We start from the raw sequence: 21735 nt of genomic DNA, 5'->3' as shown, positions 1-21735 counted from the left end.
TAGTGATCCACATTTGAAACAATATTCGACTCACTTCACAGGTTTTTCCACAAAGAGCACACTTTTTACGTCCCAATATATAATATAATATACAGGATGTTCCACACGGTTAAGCGCTGAATTTTTTTTTCTGCACATCATTAGGCTCCTTCAGTGCTACATTTCCAAATTGTTTGGAAATTCACAGGGTATATCAAAAAAGTGTGAATGACCAAATATATGGTTCTTCTTATAAAATTTATTTTTTATCGAATTCGAATTGTATGGAATAAACTCAAGTTTGTACAAACTTGCATATGATCAAATCTTCTGGTTTTTGAAATATTTAAATTTTTCATAAATTGATTGCCCTTTGAAAAAACATAATGACTCAGAAATTAATGAATTCATTCAATTTATAATTTTTATTTAAAAAGAAAAAAAATGCAAGAAAAAGAATTCAAAAAGTGAATCCTATAAGAATGAAGATAAGTACTTACGTTCTGACTTTTTGATGATCATCGAGTACTTTATTGGGTGTTCAAAATTCAAAATATTATTGATAACTCATTCAATAGTTAATATTGGGCTTATTCCAAATGGCATATCCTGTATTTTATTTTTTATTAGGTAGTAAATTTAATTATTCTCTACCAAATGAAAAATTGACATATAGAAATAGAGTGCCATTTGGAATAAGTTATCAATGAATTGTCTCATTTTGAACACCCAGTAGAGTTTTCAATGATTATCAAAATGTCAATACTTACCTGCGTTCTTCTTGTATTCAGTTTCAAAATCTCATCCAAATAAATTCTTTCATCTCGAAGTAATAAATTTATGAGATATCGAAATACATATCTCATAAACGGTAATTTTTAAGCAAATGAAACTTCGAACAAACGGAAAAAACTTGGGTTTTTTCATTCCATGTTATCTGAAAATTAATAAAAAACATGGTGTTGCATTCGGAAAAACATAATATGTTGAGTCATCAACATTTTTTTGGTACTCTCTGTATATCCAAAATATTTGGCAATGTAGCTCTAATGATACTATGTCGAAAAAAAAAATCGAAAATTTTAGCTTTGAGCTTATGCAACTTTGCACAAACTTCATTTAATCCATGCAATTCGAGAATTCAATAAAAAATCAGGGTTTTCCGAAAGAAAAATACATGTTCAGCCAGTTACACATTTTTGGTACACTGATATAACAATGTTATATTATTGTGCATTTGAACATGTGTATGTTACAATTTGACGTCTAGATAACCACGCTGCAGAAACAATTACGTATACTCTCTCTATGTTATTACTTCGACGTTCGTAACATTTCTAAAGATGAATTCCTTTGTCACCAGACCAGTACCGAAAATTAAAGGTCACTAAAGATGTGCCAATTCATTACTGACTGCATACCTATTCATCAAACACATAATGTATAACTAGTGATGAGTCAAGAGTTTGATATAGTTTTCGAGCCTCGGATACCTTCTTCCTACTGAGCCAAAGCCAAAATAAATGCATCAGGTGATCGAAAAAAAAACCATATTTGATTATCGTAGTGTCGTATACTCAGAATTGTCGCTAAAAGATGAGTACCAATCTTCATCTAAGATATTTGAAACAATAAAATGAATTGCTGCCCCATGGAGATTGGGACTCTGATATATGCGGTTTTGAATTAGTTAATACTAGTTTTGCACATTCGAGGTGAATTGAAATAAGTTCCTGTTCGATCCTTGATGTTGTAATCATTTGACGGCAAAAGTGTTCATATATGCGGTTTTTAAATTTTTCGCTGATTTCATACGAATACGATTTTTCCTCGACTTTTAATTATTTCGAATTCATTGAATCCAATATAGATAACTCTCGTGCTTTCATACAATCAGAAGAATATCAATTGCGATAAGATTTGAAAAACAATACAAACTCCACATCATATTTTTTTATCATATTATGAATCACCTTTTATGAAAACATAATAATAAATTTGCGAGATTTCTACCTTAACTTCTTTTTTCAGAATTTATGATTCCGAGTCTAGGTACTTATACTCATATGAAATTTTTGTATTCCTCATATCAATGCAATCTAGATATTTAATTGAAAGGATGCGTCATATACTGTAGGATCCGATTTGATGATGAATTTTACGCATGTCGGGTGTCCCAAGTTATCGTATACAGGCAATATCTCGCTTATTTGACAAGATAATAAAAAAATTGCTCTGAATAACATCAGAGTACCTTCCCCATGATGTATAAAAAAGTTTCTTACATTTGACAGCCCTGTAACAGCTACCCCTAACTTTTTATTTTCAAATGGGACCCCCCGTATATTGTCAATGAAAATTGCGTGTCATTCTATTTGGAATATAACGATAGCACATACTTGGTATGTTTTCATTAATAACAACAAAAACATTAAAATTTTGTGAAGTATGAATTGCAACCAAAATATCTAATATAAAATTCAAAAAACGAATAAATATTTAAAGCATATGTTCAAAATTATATATTATTTTATAATTTCTCGGTTTTTTGTAACAAAAAATTCATCTTCTCATATGTGAATTTTGTAAGAACATGGGTGTTATTTAATTTTTATGAGGATAAATGAATAACGCGAAAAAAGACACAAAATATTAATGTTTTTGTTGTTATTATTAGAAATAAGAAAATAGTAATTAATTTCGAATACTTGTTTCAAATGTTTTTTAGTTTTTAGAATTGCATAGTAGGTATTTTGGTTGCAATTCATACTTCACAAAATGTTAATGTTTTTATTGTTATTTATGGAAAAATGAAAAGTATGTGCTATAGTTATATTCCAAATAGAATGACACGCAATTTTCATTGACAATATACGAGGGGTGCCATTTGAAAATAAAAGTTATTGGTAGATGTCATAGGGCTGTCAAATATAAGAAACTTTTTTATACAACATGGGGAAGGTACTTTGATGTTATTCAGAGCAATTTTTTTAATATCTTGTCAAATAAACTAGATATTGCCTGTCATAAAATAATAAATAATTTTGAACACTTGCTTCAAATGTTTCTTCGTTTTTTGAATTGCATAGTAGGTATTTTGGTTGCAATTCATACTTCACAAAATGTTAATGTTTTTATTGTTATTTATGGAAAAATGAAAAGTATGTGCTATAGTTATATTCCAAATAGAATGACACGCAATTTTCATTGACAATATACGAGGGGTGACATTTGAAAATAAAAGTTATTGGTAGATGTCATAGGGCTGTCAAATATAAGAAACTTTTTTATACAACATGGGGAAGGTACTTTGATGTTAGTCAGAGCAATTTTTTTAATATCTTGTCAAATAAACTAGATATTGCCTGTCATAAAATAATAAATAATTTTGAACACTTGCTTCAAATGTTTCTTCGTTTTTTGAATTGCATAGTAGGTATTTTGGTTGCAATTCATACTTCATAAAATGTTAATGTTTTTGTTGTTATTTATGGAAAAATGAAAAGTATGTGCTATCGGTATATTCCAAATAGAATGACACGCAATTTTCATTGACAATATACGAGGGGTGCCATTTGAAAATAAAAGTTATTGGTAGATGTCATAGGGCTGTCAAATATAAGAAACTTTTTTATACAACATGGGGAAGGTACTTTGATGTTATTCAGAGCAATTTTTTTAATATCTTGTCAAATAAACTAGATATTGCCTGTCATAAAATAATAAATAATTTTGAACACTTGCTTCAAATGTTTCTTCGTTTTTTGAATTGCATAGTAGGTATTTTGGTTGCAATTCATACTTCACAAAATGTTAATGTTTTCATTGTTATTTATGGAAAAATGAAAAGTATGTGCTATAGTTATATTCCAAATAGAATGACAGGCAATTTTCATTGACAATATACGAGGGGTGACATTTGAAAATAAAAGTTATTGGTAGATGCCACAGGGCTGTCAAATATAAGAAACTTTTTTATACATCATGGGGAAGGTACTTTGATGTTATTCAGAGTAATTTCTGTATTTCTTGTCAAATAAACTATATATTGCCTGTATACGATAACTTGGGACCCGGTATATGTATTACTATTATAGTCTCCAGACGAACAAATTTGTTTTCATTTTTGTATTCTACACATCCAAACTTTTGCGAATGCCCTGAGAAAGTATCTACAACAAGAGATCAATACCTATGTTGCAGTAAAATTATTTACTGGTTCGAAAAAAAATATATTACTATATGTAGATATCCTTGAACGCATGTTTTTTTATTCATACGGGTACATTTAACATTATACGAAAACTCAGCATACCATGACTCTAATCAGAACTTTTTCGATTCCAATCGAAGAATAATTAAATTATACGATTTAGTATTAATAGAGTAAACATCAACTGAACATCCCAATTTTTTTCCTCTGATCCAAAACTGACTAACAATTGATTAGAGTTTTGAGGAATTTCAGAATCAAATAAAATCGATTCAAATGCACATTCTGTCAAATTTTCAGATGAAACTTCCGTGTATCCCACATCGTAATCGAAGTACATATCCCCAAAATAGGTATTACCTTATGTGAGGTTTGATTAGCGTTAATTCTTCCGTTACAAAGTTGTCAACTTCCGGTATCGATATTTCTCACGTTGATAGTTCCATGTTGTCTATCATTTATTTCTCTGGTTTATTAGAGTGTCATTTGATAGGCTATGAATGCAATCATCCAAATCTAATGCGGAAGCAGTTACCCACACTCTTTCTTGAATGGCCGATGTCTGAATAATGTTTGTGTATATTTCGAATCGCTCATTCATGAAATTAGGTAAAAATTGTAGTCATTTATGCAGAATTATTTCGGTTCTGATTTATTATTTCCAATAATAATAGTCGAGCATTAAAAAAACAAGGATTCGTTAAAAATTCACATAGTCTGGTTTTTTCATCCAAATAATATACCTATATAATTTTTTTGTTGAGACACATGGTATAAAATCGTTAATCAATGCTTTTAATTTTTAAAAACCTTGAAAGGAAACTGAAATATTCTAATAGATACGCAAATGCAAATAATATTACGAAATGAAAAATTTTCACTAATTTACACTGATTGTATCCTGTTCACCTTCTTCTGAATAAATTATTGTGTTTAAAGATTTGGCGTGACTTTTAATTTCCTTATTTCCTAACAAGTAATGGTTGCTTTCAAGTTTCGCAGGAAATTAATTTTCTTGGCGTTGTTATTTTGTCGCGTATTTGTCTAATTAACACAAATATTCATTATGCTTACGTCTTTTAGGTTTATTATTTCCGAATTCAACTTTTGGAATCATTATGAGGAAAAACTCCTACGATCCCCTCTTCTGCTATAGTTTCAGATTTGAATAGTTTGAAGTTCAGCAATCGATTAAAAACCCATTTCTCTAATTCTGTGCCAAATCCTTTCTTTCTGCCATACTTTGGAGAACAAAATCGTGCGGGAATATCTCAGTTTGTAAGCATTTCATGGTTACATTTCATTATTATATGTTGGTATTCGGAACTTTACAGATTTATCTATTATGTGTCAAAATTGTAATCCAGAAAACAGTTCTATCAAGCCATATTTTTCAATGCAAAAATCACTTAACGATATTCATGGAAATACTCCATGTATTTCAATAAGAATTCAGCGAATCAGAGAAAATAATGTATAATGCTCTTACAGATGTCTCATTTTAACATTCGTTCATACAAAAACTCGCCTTTTTTTGACTCATTTTTGGATATTGAACTCGAGGAAGAATATCGATGCTTTCCGCACTTGTATTATAAATGACTACTGTTTGACATCCACTGCATCCATTGACTATCATTATGAAGCTATGAAACTAAGATGCATCTTATATGAAACCTACTTGCTTGGAATTTGAACCATAGAGATACAGAAAACAGTTCTGCCAACCGATATTTTTCATTACAAAAATCACTTAACGATTTTCACGGAAATTTTCCATTAATTTAAAAAAAAATTCAGGGAATCAGAGAAAAATACATAATACTTTTACAGAAAGCTCATTTTAACACTAGCTTATTCAGAAAATCACCACTTTGTGATTAATTTTGGAATTTTGAACTCGTGGACGAATATCATGCCTTCTACACTTGTATTCTTGTATTGGAAATAATTATATTATTTTTCAGAATTATTTAATTGATAATTATAGTTGGAAATTATTATGTTATTTTGAGGCAGGACTGAAACATATGCAACTTGCCCTTTTATTTTTTAAAAAAACGATAAATTCTGTGTTTGAATTATATTCACTTCAAAACGTCAATTTTAAAATTTTCTGGTATATTTGAAATTTTAATATAAATAATAAAAGTTCCTTCAATATTTGTTTCTTGTTATCATTGGCTTCAACCCTACTTGAAACGTAAGCTGATAATTCCAAGGCACCCAGAAATTGTTTTAATGATTCCAAAGGTTCCTTGTTGGAAACAATTAACCTATTATTTCTGTTGTCAGATACAAAATATTCCAACTAGTACAGACCTATAAGTATCCACAATTATTCCAAAATACGTCGACGTAACACGTAACTGATATTTATGTTTAGAAATTATATTTTCCACTAACTACGTACGTAATATTGAGATATTTCATTTAATTCCATTATCTTCGTTTTCTTGCTAGATTTTTGAATTGTTACGTTTTGTATTGATATTCAATGATGACCATTGCTGGAATAGTTTGACTGTTAATGAATATTTATTCATAAAATTTCAATTTGATTTATTCGGGATATTAATGAATTACCTTTATTAAGCTTAAAGCTCGATATATAAAATATCTGTTTGACGGCAGAAGAACTAAGTACTAATAGATGATGAACTATTTGTTCATCTGATGTGGAAATAAAAAACAACCTCCAAATAAAATTTGCAATGTTTTTACGTGCTTGTTCATTCAGCTCATAATCTATTTCGATGCCAAATTATCATAGATTTATTTAACAGAGAGAGTGTTGCAAGTTCCTTGTCTGCAATGTGTTTCTAATGGTGACTTCTATCACCGTCTTTCAAGTGTCATCAATTACTTCATATCATACTCGAGTGAAATCAGATACCCAATTTCTTTAGATTTCATCACAAGTAGGCGTTGTCACACACAACGACATTTCAAGTTGTAACTGATGTAACCCGGCTTAACCTCAACCTGCAATGCTCTTTATATTCACATTTTTTCATTAACCAATCAGTACAAGGTCGTGTCACATGCCGAATTACTCAAGCACTGAGTAAAACGTAATTGAACTCCGAAAGAATTTATGTATTGCAAAAAATTATTACTTTTTGAAGATTTGTTGTTGCTGTTCCTGCTTTACCTAAGAAGGTAAAAAATGATCAACCAGTTTAAATATTTTACATATCAGTTCCGGCCTTAATACTTTTTGCCTGAATCTGTATTGACATTAAAACAGTGAAATCCAATTAATTTTGAACAAACATAGCAGGGCTCAAGTTTTTACAAATAGTTGTTTTCAGTTAATAAGTCAATTTTAATTGTTTGAGGATAGTTATTTATAATACAAATGCAGAAGGCATTGATTTCCAAGAGTTCGAAATATCAAAAAAATGGCGAGTTTTCAAATAGACAAGTGTTATATTGATCCTTCTGTATTAGTATAATATACATTACTTTCTCTAATTCACTGAATTTTTATTGACATCAATGGAATATTTTCATAAATATTATTTGGTGATTTTAACATTGGAAAATGATGGTTGGCAGAACTGTTTTCTGTATCACAAATTTGACAGATAAAAGATAAATCCGTGACAGGAGAATTCCGAGCACATAATAATAATAAAATATGTAAACTCATGAAATCTGTGAATATGAGATATTCACAATTTTGTTCTGCAAGCCAAGGTAGAATGAAATGGTTTGCCACATAATTAGAGAAAATGATATTCTAGAATACCTGAAGTTTTTGCCTGAATTAACGCAAATTCTACACTATTCTATTGTTCATCATTTCCTATCTCTGACAATATCACAAATGCAATGATTTCTCGATGAATAGTGTTTCCCCATATGAAAATATGAGGAAAACCCATGATATCAAGTTAGGAGGTTTCAAGTTCTCGTCATTCATACGTCGATTGCGACCTTCGAGAACTATATACAGGGCGTTTCATCATTAACTGGACAAACATATATAGTCGTGTAGATGACACCGGGAGAATCATTTTTCCCTTTTAACATATATCTCGCATAAAATAGACAAGGTATTCAACGTAATTTCTGAGCAATATACTACTGAGTGTGGCTGCAGGATTAATACTGTCGATGGCCAATTGGCCTTTGGTCAATAAATTGCGTTTGTTGTTGTTGTTAACTATTGAGTGTGGTCAGTTATGTATAAACTTTGAAGTTACAGTTTATTATCATATCAGAGTATTTTTGAATGCTCAATTCATAAAAGATGAAGAACTCTGAAAAAAAATTCAAAATGGCGAAAAACCTACAATGTTCGTGATATTTTTGTTTCCTAATTGAATTTAATTTTCTGAATAAACGCAATTTTCTAAGAATTCCATAAATCGAACACAAATTTTTTTCGCATGTCTAGGTAGGTTCAGCGAAAAAAAATTTGTAATAATAATAATAATAATAACCTTTATTCAACAAATACAAAAAAATAATGTTTCACAACAAAATAAAATGAATGAACAAGGTTGATGAGCGATAAGTGTTCTTTCACTTGTTTCGCATTTACCCGATATTGTTGAAATGTTTCCCGAATGTACTTTTTTCATACCTGACACGAATATGAAAAACAGATTCGAAAAAAATGGAATATTTCTTTCATTGAAGCCATTATATCCTCAGATTAGTCCACATTTACAGTCCAAAGTTAATACCTTTAGGTAGAGAGTTCGACTCCCAACAGAGATTCATTGAATTACAGTGAATTTTTTTTTTGTGATAACTTTATATTACCATCTGGAATATTTCGATAACCCAATTTCAAAATTTAAAATTTTTCGATTCCGTTTTCATATTCGTATTATTGTGATTTTTTTTTTCGCTGTAGACAAGTAAAAAAAAATTGTTCGATTTACGAAAAACAAATTTCACAGAAATTCTTGTGAAATTCAATTTATTCAGAAAATTAAATTTAATTTGAAAACCAAGAAGAGAAATCATGAGCATCGCAGGTTCTCCATCAATTTGATTTTTCTGAATTAAGCACTCAAAAATACTCTGATGTGACCAGAAATTGTAACTTCAAAGGTTATATATAACTGACCACACTCAATGGAATATTGCTCAGAATCAACGTTAAACACCCTGTATCTCACTTATGCGAGGTATATATCATAAGGCAAAAATGATTCTCTCAGTATCATCAACGCTACTATAAAAAGGTGTCCTTTTTATGATGAAACGCTTTGTATAAGGTGTAATTGACTTATTAATGAAGATATGTGATGACTTAAAGGCAGTGCTTACCTCATTTTTCTGTATGTTCTGCTTGAATATTCTGAAAGTTCTGATGACGAGATCAAACGAAATGTTGCTCGAAGCTTGAATTTTTTTTTCTGAACATACAAACAAAATCTCATCCCGATCAGACTATATTTTTCCAATATTCTTGTTAAATTTTATATTGTTCAAATGATTGTGATCACCTTGATATTTTGCAAGAAGATTAAAATTGTTAATTAATATCCACACCTAAAATTCCAACTTTGTCGGATGTGGCCAAGGAAATATTGAATTTTTGTTTTCGATATAATTTTTAATGATCTATGGTTCTAGTTGTGTCTCATTTCAGGCGAAGTTTAAAATTATTTTTTACATCCAAATGCAAATTGTCACCTCGATGGAATGTGATGTTTTGGCATTGATAGGAAAACAAAATTTTGAAGTTCCATATTTACGAAACTCCCTATGATTTCCTTCTCCTGAAACTCTTTCTTGTTGGTATATATATATATATATATATATACCGCAGAAAGGTTTCGGGCCAATGAGAGCAGTTTGTGCTCTTTTCTTGCAAGTGTGTTAGCCTCTTCATTTCCTTCAATTCCCGAGTGATTGGGAACCCAGACTGAAAAGACCTTGTGTTCAGGGGTGCAAAGTAATAGTTTAAATATCGCCAGCAACGGACATTTTTATTTTTTTTTCCGGATACTCACTCCAATTGAATGGGATAGTTTTGGGCTAGTATAAATCTAGAAGTTATTATTTTTTTTATGAATACTGTCGATAAGGTATCTATTTATCGATTATATAAAAAAATGGCCAACAACGTGCATTTTAACACCTCACTGAACAATTTATTCCTCATATCATAAATGTAATATCGTTCCTAGAAACCGTTACTGTTTTCGAACCGGTCAATTTTTTATATATCTTGTTTGGGTGATACAATATACTTATAAAATTCTTCACCAAATGGCTTTATTCTGTTCAGGAAATTTTCATTACTATTTGAAGTAATGTGAATTAATAAGTTTCCGTGTGAAACTAGCAATTTTATTCACAATTGGCACTCTTTCCACATAATTAGCAATTAATCATAGTTGATGAATATTTCGACGTATTTCTTAATTTTTATCACAAGTATAATAGTTCTACCAGAAATAAAAATTTACGATCTACATTCATTGAAATATTGCATACTTAATCTCGAATAGTTTCAATACCTATATTTTCCCTCCACAATCCTCATCGGAGCTTTAGCAAATTCCAGCAGAAATTCAAAATAAAGACCTTATATTTCACCAACAACAGATCCCACTGAGTTTAGGTTCTACAAGAAGATATAAAATAAAAAAAGCTTCATGCAAAATTCCAAGTTGATCCCGTTACCACTATCAATGTTCAATATTTCGTTTATTGCGCCAATTGCTCCCTTGGATTTACGCAGATATACGTTGATGAACGAGCGGCTCAAAAGCTTCTGACTTCATCTCAGTACTTTCTCAATTTTTTTTTCTGCCTAAAATTTCTATGATATCCTCAAGAGACAAACAATCCTTCTCAGATTTATTATTCGTACAGCATTTTTCACCTGATATCAGAATGAACGCCGCGAATAGGAACATTATTACTAGAGGAATTAAACAATAAACCTAGAGTCCCTGGTATGTAAATCGTTTATGACAAATTTACTTATTACGTAGTTGGATTTTTCTCGATAATGATTTTATTATATCGTCAGAGCCCGAACAAGAATTTAAAGGTTTTAAACCATAAAATGCCAAGGATAACAATAAAACGAAACACATAATAAACTATCATTTTTGTTTTTTGGGAACTAAGTACCAATATTCACGTAAATAAATAAATACTTCGTTATCCCATTTGTAGAGTCGATTAAAAGAAACATATTATTGCAAATTGGAATTTACATGTCCAACACAGCAATGACATTATCCAAAATGAAAAATAGATAAAAGTTTGAGAACTGCGTTGGATAGGAAGTAAAAATTTACAAGCTGATCACGTGATTGCATTTCTGATCATTCGGTACTGATGGCATTTGAATCCTTGAATTATAAACCGCTATACGTATACAGAGTTCAATTTCCGTTCGATGTTAGAATATTCGAAATAACTAAAATGATAAATGGTGAATTCGGTAATAAGATGATCATACGACATTGATGCAAAATCATTCCCTTTTTTATTTCACAGTGAAACTTATGATGTTGGTATACGAAATTTAAAAGGTTCAGAGTTTAAGTTTCTAATTTGTGCAATACGAATTTGTCATCAATTATCTGCATAGAAATGTATCGGGCTAATAATTTATCTTGTTTGAAAATGAAAAATTCAATTTCTATGACTTAAGTATCTAATAATACTAATTTTTTTTCCAGATAAAATGGCTTCCCTAGTAGCTAGTGCAATCAATCAATATCACTATGTTTTGGATCACAAAAGTGGTAAGTTATGTTGTTTTGTCTATCGTCAGAATGTATCGATGAAACTTTTCAATATGAATCAATTCCGTTGTCTTAAGATCGTTGAATTGAAGGCAAATAATCCTAATTTTTCATTTATATTCTCAAAAATCCGATATCAATATCGTTGAGGTAAAAATTATTTCATGACTGGTAGCCCTATTATCTCCTGTAATAATCTAGATATTTCCATGTGTAACACACACCGTATAAACAAAAAACTAGAATTTCTATGAAATATTTACTATCTCAACCTGAATACTCACACTTCCACAAATTTCATAAGAAACGTAAGAATATAATAGAATGAAGACCATAGATTTGATTCGTTCTTCACCGTTTCAAATATTTCGCTATATCTTGGTTTCTGTTCGAGATATTCTTTCTAAAAAATTTTTTCAGAAATTTTTATGTTTTATATGATACTCATTATACATAATGATGAAAATAAAATTTTAACGAAGTTTTTTAGCCGCAGATTCGTCGAAAATATTTTCGGTTTTTCAAAAATGTCATCCATTTCAATGAAATCGGATAGTGTGCACATTAGAAATTCAGATAATTTTTAATGAAACGGTTCAATAATTTGATTTGCAATTCCCTTGAGCAAAATTACTAAGTATTATCCTAATCATATTTGGAAGTAGGTATTCATAATTTTTTCATTTGCAATTTCACGTTTTATGAAAGTCTAGACGGATATGTCAAATGATGCAACAATGCAAAAATTTAAATATTTTGTATTGTTTCGGTAATTGATAGAATTTTGGATGCCCAATTTCCACAGAATGGATTTTTGGAAATTGTATATTAAAAATTTTAAAAATTCACGAGTATATTGACATTGGAATTTCCGATGCGTTGAATGGGTCTATCCATTTTTCGAAATGTATTTTAGCATTTTCACTTCATTATCTGATGAATAAAATTGTGGATAACAGTCTTTGTAATTTTGATACAATTCTGAATATGTATGTTCAAATCGAAAAGGTCTATATTCTGTTGACAATCTTTTGACATTTTAACCTGTTCCTTCCACTCCATTCACAATTTATCATTCTGGTTGATTGTTTCAAATAATAAATCTTTGAATTCATTAAAGGAAATGTCCACAGTATATGTTTTGAATAAGTAAAATTTAAAAAACGAATAAAAAATTTCATCAACTACACTAGATTTCTCTCGGAACTATAGGAGCTATTTTCATAATATTTGATACAAAAATTTTGCAGCATTGATCTTAATAAGTCCAAAATGAAAAAATCTTGGAGCCTAATAATATTCAAAATTTGAAAATCTCATAAAATGCCTTGTAGACTTGAATCCAGTCTCTAAAGTACAGGGTGTTCAACAAAGCGGATCACTGGATTTTGTGGCTTATCCTATAAGCAAAATTGAAAAGTGACCCATCAAAACATGGGGCATGGAAAGTTATTGAAGAAAAACCGTTTTTTCCAAGAAAAAAGTTTCACAAATTTGACTGGTTATCAAAATAAGAAGGTCTAGGGACAATTTCTCACCAATTGTTTCCTCATTTGAACTTCCGGTTTTCAAGAAAACTTAAATTTTTGTTCTGCAAAATATACTTCATTATATTTTTCCATATTTTCTGAATGCTCAATCGATTCTGAATCTTAATATGTGAATATAGTGGTAGTTTTATATTTATTTCGACCGGCGTGAACTTGGCAGCCACTTTTCAGCAGCCGAATTCATTCCAGCAGCCAAACGACCAGTGGCGTCGGTAGAATTTAAAACTAACGAATCGATCTGTTTTTGGGGTGCAACGCAAGAATTTGCTTTTTGAGTTTACTTGAACGACTTCAGTCAAGTTTTTATGACATTTCAATGCACAAAATAATATTATAGATGAACTTGAATTATGCTGATCAATGAAACGACGGGTTATATACAAGTATTTTCACGAATGAAATCTTGAAAAACGTTTAGCCAAGTTGATATTTGGAATACTTACTCTTCAATAGAAACAGAATAACATATCCGAAGCCCATTGATTTGCAGGCCGTCTAAGGGGTAGTTTACACTTGTGAATTTTTGGAAATTTTCAAAAATGACCCTGTTAAAAATGTTTAGCCAAGTTCATATTTGGTATTCCTACTTTTGAATAGCTAAAGAATAACATATCCGAAGGATTTTGATTTGCAGGCCGTCTAAGGGGTAGTTTACACTTGTGAATTTTTGGAAATTTTCAAAAATGACCCTGTTAAAAATGTTTAGCCAAGTTCATATTAGGTATTCCTACTTTTGAATAGCTAAAGAATAACATATCCGAAGGATTTTGATTTGCAGGCCGTCTAAGGGGTAGTTCACACTTGTGAATTTTTCAAAATTTTCAAAAATGAGTCTGTCAAAAATGTTTAGCCAAGTTCATATTCAGTATTATTACTCTTAAATAGCTACAGAATAACATATCCAAAGGATTTTGATTTGCAGGCCGTCTAAGGGGTAGTTTACACTTGTGAATTTTTCAAAATTTTGAAGAATGACCCTGTCAAAAATGTTTAGCCGAGTTAATATTTAGTATTAGTACTCTTAAATAGCTACAGAATAACATATCCGAAGCCCATTGATTTGCAGGCCGTCTAATGGGTAGTTTACACTTGTGAATTTTTGGAAATTTTCAAAAATGACCCTGTTAAAAACGTTTAGCCAAGTTCATATTTGGTATTCCTACTTTTGAATAGCTAAAGAATAACATATCCGAAGGATTTTGATTTGCAGGCCGTCTAAGGGGTAGTTCACACTTGTGAATTTTTCAAAATTATCAAAAATGAATCTGTCAAAAATGTTTAGCCAAGTTCATATTCAGTATTATTACTCTTGAATAGCTACAGAATAACATATCCAAAGGATTTTGATTTGCAGGCCGTCTAAGGGGTAGTTCACACTTGTGAATTTTTCGAAATTTTCAAAAATGAATCTGTCAAAAATGTTTAGCCAAGTTCATATTCAGTATTATTACTCTTAAACAGCTACAGAATAACATATCCAAAGGATTTTGATTTGCAGGCCGTCTAAGGGGTAGTTCACACATTTTTGGAAATTTTCAAAAATGACCCTGTTAAAAACGTTTAGCCAAGTTCATATTTGGTATTCCTACTCTTGAATAGCTAAAGAATAACATATCCGAAGGATTTTGATTTGCAGGCCGTCTAAGGGGTAGTTTACATTTGTGAATTTTTCAAAATTTTCAAGAATGACCCTGTCAAAAATGTTTAGCCAAGTTCATATTTGGTATTCCTACTTTTGAATAGCTAAAGAATAACATATCCAAAGGATTTTGATTTGCAGGCCGTCTAAGGGGTAGTTTACACTTGTGAATTTCTGGAAATTTTCAAAAATGACCCTGTTAAAAATGTTTAGCCAAGTTCATATTTGGTATTCCTACTTTTGAATAGCTAAAGAATAACATATCCAAAGGATTTTGATTTGCAGGCCGTCTAAGGGGTAGTTTACACTTGTGAATTTTTGGAAATTTTCAAAAATGACCCTGTTAAAAATGTTTAGCCAAGTTCATATTTGGTATTCCTACTTTTGAATAGCTAAAGAATAACATATCCGAAGGATTTTGATTTGCAGGCCGTCTAAGGGGTAGTTCACACTTGTGAATTTTTCAAAATTTTCAAAAATGAATCTGTCAAAAATGTTTAGCCAAGTTCATATTCAGTATTATTACTCTTAAATAGCTACAGAACTACATATCCAAAGGATTTTGATTTGCAGGCCGTCTAAGGGGTAGTTCACACCTGTGAATTTTTGGAAATTTTCAAAAATGACCCTGTTAAAAATGTTTAGCCAAGTTCATATTTGGTATTCTCACTCGTAAATAGCTACAGAATAACATATCCGAAGCACATTGATTTGCAGGCGGTCTAAGGGGTAGTTCACACTTGTGAATTTTTCAAAATTTTCAAAAAATTAGTCAGAAATGAACATCTTCTTGGACCGGTTAGTATAGATGTATGTAGGAAATCTCTGAATTGGTTAATACTGAGAAGGAGTGAACCAGTCAATTTCATTTGCATTTTTTGTGCACACCCAAGACGCGAAGATGATTTCATTTGCAGGTTGTGTATACGATCGTGTCATCAAAAATGCATTTTGACAACGAATGAAATAGCACGTGGATGTACCGTGAATGAAAAAATGAAGAACGGGATTTGTGATCTCTGCAGACTATATTAAATATGGAAATTTGAACCAATGATAAGGAAGTTGAATTAATAGTCGAACCGAATATTTCATTGATGTTGGTCGTTTCTATATTTCAAGTTATCTTTGTCTCGTTAAGCTAGTTTCATAACAGCGGATTGCGGATTATTTATTGAATAAATATATTTTTCATATGCCTTCTTGAGCTCAGTCCTCTCGACTAAAAACGATCTAGTTTTTCCGTAAATCAATGTGCTTTGGATATGTTATTCTGTAGCTATTTAAAAGTAATAATACTGAATATGAACTTGGCTAAACATTTTTGACAGATTCATTTTTGAAAATTTCGAAAAATTTACAAGTGTGAACTACCCCTTAGACGGCCTGCAAATCAAAATCCTTTGGATATGTTATTCTGTAGCTATTTAAGAGTAATAATACTGAATATGAACTTGGCTAAACATTTTTGACAGATTCATTTTTGATAATTTTGAAAAATTCACAAGTGTGAACTACCCCTTAGACGGCCTGCAAATCAAAATCCTTCGGATATGTTATTCTTTAGCTATTCAAAAGTAGGAATACCAAATATGAACTTGGCTAAACATTTTTAACAGAGTCATTTTTGAAAATTTCCAAAAATTCACAAGTGTAAACTACCCCTTAGACGGCCTGCAAATCAAAATCCTTCGGATATGCTATTCTTTAGCTATTCAAAAGTAGGAATACCAAATATGAACTTGGCTAAACATTTTTAACAGGGTCATTTTTGAAAATTTCCAAAAATTCACAAGTGTGAACTACCCCTTAGACGGCCTGCAAATCAAAATCCTTCGGATATGTTATTCTTTAGCTATTCAAAAGTAGGAATACCAAATATGAACTTGGCTAAACATTTTTAACAGAGTCATTTTTGAAAATTTCCAAAAATTCACAAGTGTAAACTACCCCTTAGACGGCCTGCAAATCAAAATCCTTCGGATATGCTATTCTTTAGCTATTCAAAAGTAGGAATACCAAATATGAACTTGGCTAAACATTTTTAACAGGGTCATTTTTGAAAATTTCCAAAAATTCACAAGTGTAAACTACCCCTTAGACGGCCTGCAAATCAATGGGCTTCGGATATGTTATTCTGTTTCTATTGAAGAGTAAGTATTCCAAATATCAACTTGGCTAAACGTTTTTCAAGATTTCATTCGTGAAAATACTTGTATATAACCCGTCGTTTCATTGATCAGCATAATTCAAGTTCATCTATAATATTATTTTGTGCATTGAAATGTCATAAAAACTTGACTGAAGTCGTTCAAGTAAACTCAAAAAGCAAATTCTTGCGTTGCACCCCAAAAACAGATCGATTCGTTAGTTTTAAATTCTACCGACGCCACTGGTCGTTTGGCTGCTGGAATGAATTCGGCTGCTGAAAAGTGGCTGCCAAGTTCACGCCGGTTTTATTTCGAGCTATTTCATTCAAAATCAACCTGAGGAAATTCAGATTTCATATTCGGAAAATATATCCATGTTGTCTATGGTTTCTAGGTTCTATAAATATTTGATTGTTCGAATTTCCTCATGTGGATTTTGAATGGAATTGCTTGAAATTAATATACTACCACTAAATTCCTATACTCGGATTCTGAAAATATGGGAAAATATTATGAAATATATTTTGCAAGAAATCTCTTCTTCTTCTTGAAAACCGGAAGTTTAAATCAAGAAACAATTTATGAGAAATAGTCTCTTGACCTCCTTATTTTGAAAACCAGTTAGATTTCCGACATTTTTTTTTTGTTTTTCTTCAATAACTTTCCATTCCTTGGTTCGATAGTTTTTCCGATGAAATTTTGGATATAAGATGTTCACGTAGAAAAATAATATATGTATGTCGTACACATCGATTTCATTGAAAAGAAAACACAAAAAAAATTGAAGATGAAGGCGATGAACGAAATTTGAAAATTAATTCTTTGTTTGGTTTATTGTAATTTGGATCAGAAAAGAGATCATAGAAGAGTTTTTTGTTTTCATTGTGGTAATAGGTTCCTACCTTTGAATAAAAAAATTTAATTAAATGTATCGAATTCCAAAAAATTATTTCACTTTTTTCTCGATAACTATTGCAGATGCGTAAAAATCGCAGGAAACAAAAAGTTATTAACAAATTATAGAGTACATTTTATATGTTAGAATTTACCACCGACGTACTACAAAAAAGTTTATGGAGGCGAATAAAGGCTTGATTCATAAAAAAATATCTCCCTGTAGCTTGTTACAATCACTCGGTATAATGTAGGATGTAAACCCTTAAACGTAACCTATATTCAAATTTGATCTTAGTATCTCAAAAATTGAAAGATTTAAGAAAAAACTAAACATATCGCTCTATATTTCGGTAACAAAGATATTGTGGGCACATTTTTTTGAAAAAAAAGTCATATTTTGACCTGAAAAATAGACCCCTGAAATATTGATACAGAATTTCAAAACACCCTTTATATTCCTTATGATGTACAGTGCTCTTTATCATTATCGTGCTACAGAATGATTTATTCATAGCATGAACGTCTTTTGATGCTGCATTTCACTTTGATAACCCATTTTACAATGACACTAATCGTTCAGGAATCTTCAGCCTCTGCCTGCCAGATTTGAGCTGCTTACATAAAGCCGATTCAATCATCATACTCCTACTAGATTATACTCTCCCATTTCGCAATATTTTGGAAATTTCAAATACTATTATTTAACAACTGCATACATTTTTAACCACTTCGACTTACTCTACAATCAAAACGCTTCATAAGTAGGTTAGTGATTCCAGCGATGGAATTTGTAAGTAAACATTGGTACTGTGTTTCGGTAATGATTACTTCGTCAGGTATAGAAGAAGTTAGTTGAGCAAAACGGAATGTTACGCCATAACTTTTTTCGTTCTTGCAGTTTTGTAAAGCAGATCAGGAACAATTGTGCATTAGTTTTCATAATGGGTGTTTCATCTATGATTCTACTGGATTGAGATCTACCCTGTAACACTCTTATAAAGTTTCGATCCAATTCTTGTCGGCTGTAATACCACAAGACCGAATATTTTTCACTTACTTTGATTGGCAATTTAACAGATGGCGTTGAATTACAGATAATATGAATGTAAGTATGCGAAAACCATCGTAAAAAATTTCTGCTAGATCTGAGCTCGACTTGTATTTGGTAAGAGGATTCCATGAATAGAGAACTCAATTCAACTAAACTTTATTTAACAAACTAAAGGAACAATAAGTAGGACAATATTGTTTAGAAAGAACAATTGTTATATACAATTGTAGACATGTGTTCCTTAACTGATACAGATTTTGTTGATGACATTGACATGGATGTTGTTGACACTGACCACTGTGGCTAATTCATAATCCATTGATTTCTTAAAAGATTCGAATGATACTCATTATCAAGTTCTTAATGAGGCTTTGTAGACTTGAGAGAGGTATGTCCAGCTATTTTAAATAATTGTTATCAATACCTGCTTCAGCTTAAAGTTGATACGGCGTTCGACCAATGAGAATGTTCAGACATTTATTTTATTCTTTGTAATCAGTCCAATTTTTCCAGCATAAATTCTCGTCCAATTAAGTTTTTTGACTTCTATGGGAACATTTTCATATCAACATTTTAATGAATTATTTCGTCAAAACGGATTGAGATCTATAAATAATCTATCAATTGTAAAATGATTCGGTCTATGTGAGTTTTTCATGAAATAATGTTAATGGGCATATGCTATGGCCGCTTTTTTCAAACAAGAGATTTTGGGACTAACTAATGGCTAACATGAGCTTGTTTTAAGGCGTACAATTTATCTAAATTTGGTTCCATGTTAGAGATGATAAATCTGAGTTCATTTTCTACTTGGAGTTTATTTCTGTATTTGGATTTCAAGATAGCAACTGCAGAAAATCCAATTTCACAAAGATAAGACTTTGGAAAAAGGAAGAGAATGCTAAGCGATTAGGCTTTTATAACGGAGTAGTCGTTTGGAAGCTCAGTCCAGAAGTATGTTAAAAATTTATTAACAAAGTTAGACTTCTGTAAGGTACTTGATGGTTTATCAGTTGTTCTTCTTCTTCTTGTAGTGATAGTCCAGCAAGTGTAATGTATAATTGTGTAATTTGAATTCCTATATCCACGGATATGGGGAGTAAAATTTTTCGAATTACAACATGGGGTGCAAAGAGCAAAAGTTTAAGAACCGCTGTGCTAGGGTTTTCAATATTTTTATTAGTCGTATTATGGCAGCACTCTCATTATCGAAAGACTGTATTATATTCAATGCGATCCCTTAAATCATCATTATTTGATTTTTCTTCTTCAAAATAGTGTACTTCTCATTTTGCAGCTTCACCTGTTCGCCTTCTTGGCAAGCGAGTTGTATAGTACACTATTTTAAAAAAATCAAATAATGATGATTTAACGGATCGCATTGAATATAATAAATACATATGAATTAATAAGCAGAGCCATGAAAGGATCATTGTAAGAGACTCAAGGGGCCATTTCATACAGTAATAACATATATAGAGAGAGTATACGCAATTTTTGCATGTCTCCAACATGGTTAGATTATGTTGTCGGATTGTGATATATTTTCATATCCACAATTTAACTATATCGTTATGAATATATATGTATTTTATTGAATGAAATATATTTATTTGAGTGATTCCTCATTAAATATCCCAATTTGAATATTTGGAATCCGATATTTTTCCTACTTGTCGAATTTATAATAAGCAGAATATTTATTATTTTCTGTATCTTCCTGCTGAAATTCAAGGTTTGGAAACTTTTGCTCTCCTAGTATCATCCGTTGTTTCACGTCGCGCTTGATGTTTGTTTTCTGAATAACTGATATATTTAGGTATTTTGTTCAATATATTTTGAGTTGATATAAAACGTTGATTCACTATGTGCGTTTTTTGTGGAGAAACTCACGAGTTGAGTGAAATATCGTATCACTGATATGTTTTCATTTATGCGTACTCCATGTTAAATTTGATAGTTCATGTTTGGGACGAAATTTGCCTTCTGAAAATGACATATGCCCCCTCTTTGTATGTTTATTACTCTAAGGACTATTTTCATCCCATATTAATGTCATTTTAACAATTTCACTTAATTCTATTGAACTATTTCTGCGCTTTACTGTCTTGTAAGTTCTTTCGCTCAGAAATACGTGCATCACTGGATTTCTTGAAAACCAAATCAGTGAAAGGTAATATTAAATTTTTGAAATATGTATATGTTTTGCAACATTTTCGCTGTTGTGTTCCACATTCTCAACACGTATTTTTTACAATTCTGTTTCTTCACATTAAAGGCCCAGTCCATCAATACAGTAGAATCCGTTTATTATGACGCCGGCTATAGTGACCAACCGCTTAATATGACGCAATTGCAGTGTTAAGTTTAGTTTTCATATAAAACTCCTTGTAACATTGTTCGGATATAATAACTTCGCCTATAATGACATGTCGGTTTTTATGACCTAATTCGAAGAATTTTTTTCGGTTATAGTGACGGCTCGATCGTTTTCGCTAACCAATCCATCCCTTTCCATAGGAC

The 21735-nt window shown here is 30.9% G+C and overlaps 1 protein-coding gene across 2 annotated transcripts in view; it reads left to right on the top strand.

Moving 5' to 3' along the window:
- The window catches only part of LOC123680564 (elongation of very long chain fatty acids protein AAEL008004-like), a 62975-nt gene that overhangs the window by 19304 nt on the left and 21936 nt on the right, over nt 1-21735 (top strand). For both annotated transcript variants that reach the window (XM_045618525.1, XM_045618526.1), the window contains exon 2: nt 11860-11925. In XM_045618525.1, the coding sequence (XP_045474481.1) occupies nt 11865-11925 (61 nt within the window). In that variant the 5' untranslated portion in view covers nt 11860-11864. The remainder of the gene's footprint in view (nt 1-11859; nt 11926-21735) is intronic.

Source organism: Harmonia axyridis, chromosome 5 (genome assembly GCF_914767665.1).
Source record: "Harmonia axyridis chromosome 5, icHarAxyr1.1, whole genome shotgun sequence".
Classification (NCBI taxonomy): domain Eukaryota; kingdom Metazoa; phylum Arthropoda; class Insecta; order Coleoptera; family Coccinellidae; genus Harmonia; species Harmonia axyridis.
The sequence above is the reverse complement of the archived record's forward strand: the minus strand, read 5'-3'. Positions and strand labels throughout refer to the sequence as shown.